At 37.5% G+C, this 4,562-nt stretch overlaps 1 protein-coding gene and 1 pseudogene across 1 annotated transcript in view; both read left to right on the forward strand.

Moving 5' to 3' along the window:
- Positions 1–351: 351 nt before the first annotated feature.
- Positions 352–4,562, forward strand: part of FBXL5 (F-box and leucine rich repeat protein 5) — a gene marked incomplete at its 5' end in the record, with an annotated part of 101,708 nt that continues 97,497 nt past the window's right edge. Inside the window, 1 exon segment of the mRNA XM_027770442.1 lies at positions 352–567. Within this exon segment, the coding sequence (XP_027626243.1) occupies positions 352–567 (216 nt within the window).
- Positions 581–4,562, forward strand: part of LOC102478384 (voltage-dependent anion-selective channel protein 1-like) — a 7,081-nt pseudogene continuing 3,099 nt past the window's right edge.

A 4,562-nucleotide genomic window follows, 5' to 3' on the forward strand; every position in this document is an offset into this window, starting at 1 on the left:
TTTATGTCTATGATGGGCCTGGCTGTTTTTAGTGTACATTATAGAATAAGGTAATTTTTTGTTTGCAGGAGGCCTGTTCTAATTTCTTTTATTTAAAGAAACGATGTGATTTGTGCATATATCATTACGAAGTCCTTTAGAATATAAACCAGCATCTTTTTTGGCCTAGTACACTTTTTATTGTGCCATTGTAACTTGTTGATTTATGAATTTCCTTTATTTTGTGCTTTAACCATATGTAAAGGAAGTATCTTGCTATGTGCAAAAGTAAATAGGAATGCATTTGACTATTTCTAATTGATGCATATTTGCATGTATTTATTATGCTTTTCTTTTTACTTTTTTATTCAGCTTTCTAAAACCAACTTTTCCAACAACAATGATTTCCGTGCTCTTCTGCAGTCTTTGTATGCTACTTTCAAGGAGTTCAAAATGCATGAACAGATTGAAAATGAATACATTATTGGTTTGCTTCAGCAACGCAGCCAGACCATTTATAATGTACATTCTGACAACAAACTCTCTGAGATGCTCAGTCTCTTTGAAAAGGGACTGAAGAATGTTAAGGTGAGTTGCAAAAATGAGTATTATGTCACTTGTGAAAGATGTCAAGGAAGACTATTCAAAAGGTATAATGAGTGCCATGGGGGCTTGCAGTAGAGGAGAAAGATGAGAGCTCAAATCTAGTACAAGAAAGACAAGTAGGAGTTTATTTGGCAAAGAGCAGGGTGGTGTCAGTGGTGGGTAATCTAAGAGGAAACATCGTGGATAGAGGGATTCCTCCTAGACCACTCTATAGGATTCTTGCTGATGGAAGAAGGTGATATGAAATTGAAAGCTGAGGCTGAGGGATTTGATTAGGTATCATCCAAGGTGATCAGATACCAGAAGTGGGGGATTTTTACTAAACTGACTCGGCAGGATTCTTGCTAAAACTAGACTAAGTGGGCCAAGTACAGAGTCTGAGGTCTGACCCACTAAAGAAGAGACTTCAGAGAAGCCTGACTCAGATTTGGTTAAGGGAGACAAAGAAGAGACATTCTAAGTCCATTTCTTGTTTGGTTACCTTTTGTTCATTAAGAATCAGATGACCTATCCTTTGAGGCTTAGGATTAGGCCAGATAGTTGACAAGATTTATAAACTTTGGTCTTGAGCCATCTTTAGATGTTAGAGTGAGAACAGCACTGGAAATCTGACAAATTTCCTTGTTGGCACTTTGAATATCTTTGGTGATCACATATACATCAGAGCCATAGTCAAGGTTATTTCATAGAGCAGAGCAGGGAAGATTGCAGTTCCAGTTCATAGGAATTCTTTAGATATTTCCAATAAGAATCTGAATAGTCCAGTTTCTCACTTACTTCACAACAGGAAGGTAGGAGAAAAATTGGAAGCATTGGTTTGTAGAGTTAAAGCAAGGCATTGGAGGACACCAGAAGAATTGATCCAGTCTAGTTTACCATATAGATAATATAGTAGACAGTAAAATGGAGCTTACATCAAGAAAAATAGCCCAAAGAGCAAGGGTAGGATATAGCTTTTCATTGAAACATCTCTCTGTACAGTCATCCTGTTTTTATGTTTTTGTTTTGTTTTTAATTATTTATTTAACTTTATTTGTTGCCATTATTTTTTAATTTGACCAAAGAGAGACAGAGGCAGAGAGAAAGTAAGAAAGAAAGTCACCAGGTCCAGCACTTGAACTGTGATTATTCATGCCTTAAGTACCTCACCACCTTCTGGCCTCAAGTCATCCTGTTTTAATCAAAGATAACTAAAGTAAGACTAGTTTTGTTTGTAGAATATGTCCAGTCTCATTAAACTTGTTTGATTATTTGCATAAGTACAGCAAGTTTAGTGATTAACTACATAGTCTCTTTAAAAAGAGTCTGCTTTGCTGGAACTTTTAATAAGGAATTTCAGATTAGACTTTTTAAAATAATTTTTTCAGATAAGACTTTCAGAAGTCTCTTGTGACTAAGAAACCAAGCCAAGAACCTGCTATCAGACTTTGCCTACAATACCTATAGATCTGGATGAATTTCTCTCCTCTTTTCTCTCTCTTTCTTTTTTGGTGGTGGGGAGTGGTTTTTGCTATAGGGTGTGTGTGCTTGCCAGAAAGCCAGAGAAAGACAGAAAGTGAGAAATCACCCTCCGTGGGGGATGGCCATGCCATAATCCCTTCTCCTTCCTCTTCCTCTCGGGATCTTAGGCGTGCACGCACATGCGCCCAGAGCTTAAGCCACTGGGTCTGGGGCTCGAACCGTAGTCAACTACATGGGAGTCCAGCTACATAGCCATTATACCATCTGCTGGTCCCTATTTGCCCATTTTTAAATTGGATTATTGTTTATGTGTGTGTGTGGGGGGGGGTGAACTGCTTGTGTTCTCTATGTAATCTGGCTATTAATTCCTTATCTGAAGCATCATTTGCAAATATTTTCTCCCATTCTGAGGGTTGTTTCTTCACTAATTATACTTTGCTGTGCAGAAGCTTTCATCTTGATGTAATCCCACTTGTGTATTTTGGGAATTGTTGCCTGTGCTTTAGGAATTTTATTTAAAGAAATGTTTGCCTAATTTCAGATCTTCAAATACTTCTGTGTTTTCCACTAGTGGTTTTATAGTTTGAGGCTTTACATTTAGACCTTTGATCCGTTTTCAATTGATTTTTGTTAATGGTGAGATAGAGGGTCCAGTTTCATTATTTTACAAGTGGATTTCCAGTTCTTTCAGCATCATTTGCTGAAGAGACTTTCTTTTCCCTGGATTGTATTGTGTCTTTGGTTAAAAAGTTGGCTGTATGTTTTGGGTCTATTTCTGGATTCTGTATTCAGTTCCATTGGTCTTTGTGTCCTTTTTTGTGCCAGTACCATGCCGTTCTGATTATCACAACTTTGTAATATATCTGTTTTGTTCATCTAGCCAATTTGTGTCTTTTAATTGGGGAATTTAATCCATTATAATTCAGCATTATTATTGATATTTGTAGACGTATCCCTGCCATTTTATTAGTCAGTTTCTTAGTGTTTTTATGTTCTCTTATTATCTCTTTATTCTTTTTAGTTTCCCTTAAGTATTTCTTGAGGAGCTGGTCTAGAGTTTGTAAATTCTTTCAGTTTTTGTTTATTTGGGAATAATTTTATTTCTCCTTACTATTTGAAGGATAACCATGCCAGGTATAATATTCTTGACTAAAATTTTATTTTTCTTTCAAAGTTTAAAATATGTCTTTCTATTCTTTCCTTTACTGCATTTCCTTGACCTCATTTTAGAGGTCTGTGTTTAATTTGTTGAGGTAACCATTGTTACTTACCTTTGTAAGTAACTGGCTATTTCTTTCTTGCCATTTTTAGAATATTGTCTTTGTCATTGATTTTTACTTATTTTGCAATGATGTGTCTTGGAAAAGATCTCATGTTGAAACTTTTTTTGTATTTCTTGGATTTAAATGTTTTACAAGATGTGGAAAGTTCTCAGATAGTAGTTCATTTTCTAGATTTCTATGCGTTTACCGTTCTCTTTGATTTCCCTACCCATTATGTGAACATTCAGCTGCTTACTGGTGTCTAGAATTTCTTACATGTTATCTTTTTTTGTTGTTGTTATAATTTTATCCTTTTTGGTTGCTTAGACTAAACTGTAGCTTTTATCTTCATGGCCAGAAATTCTTTTGTAATTTACTGTTAGTACTTTGGGGGAGATTTTGATTTGCTGTATTGTATTCCTCATTTCCAAAATTTTTGTTTGATTCCCTTTTTTTTGAAGAGGTTTTTTTGCTATATGGTACGTGCGCTCGCCAGACAGAGACAGAGAGATAGAAAGCGAGAAATCACCCCCCAGGGGGGATGGCCACGCTGCAATCCCTTCTTCTCCATTCTCCTCTCGGGATCTTGGGCACATACGCACACGTGCCTGGCGTGAGTTTTAAGCCACTGGGTCCGGGACGTGAACCGTGGTCGACTACATGGGAGTCCAGTGACATAGCCTTTACGCTAACTGCTGGTCCCTGATTCCTTTTTTAGGGTGTATATCTTTACTTGTTTTCTCATATTTTTTGTGTATCTTTGTTGGTTTTTAGGCATCTGGTGTGGTACTCACTTCTTTCTAATTTTGGATAGACTCTACAGTGCCGTGGTGGGAAGAACAGCCCTAGGTCTCAGGTGTTTCTCTGGCACAGTGGTTCAGGAGAGGTTTGTGACCAACTGCATCTTCTAGATCAGAGCAGATCTTGTATAGTCTGTATTTGAGACAGTTCTGGGAGGTCTAGAAGAGCTGCTTTGTGGGCATCATCAGCTGAAGTAGGCATCCATATTCTGGACTTCGGTTTGATAGGAGGGAGAGTGCTGGCCTGCTTTGCCTGCCAGATACGGTGATTACCAAATTCCTTAGTCTCTTTTGGAATTGGGGTGGTTCTCTTTTGTGTCTTCTACTCTCTTCCAGCTGTGGAGACTTGATTGTAAGTGAAGCTCCACATACTGGTTGGCTTGCAGGACATGCTTGTGTGGGGGAGAGATCCAATTTTTTTTTTTCCTGATAGTGTTTGTTTTTGCTTTTCCCT

The sequence above is a fragment of the Tupaia chinensis genome, unplaced genomic scaffold, assembly GCF_000334495.1.
Source record: "Tupaia chinensis unplaced genomic scaffold, TupChi_1.0 Scaffold000138_1, whole genome shotgun sequence".
Taxonomy (NCBI): Eukaryota; Metazoa; Chordata; class Mammalia; order Scandentia; family Tupaiidae; genus Tupaia; species Tupaia belangeri.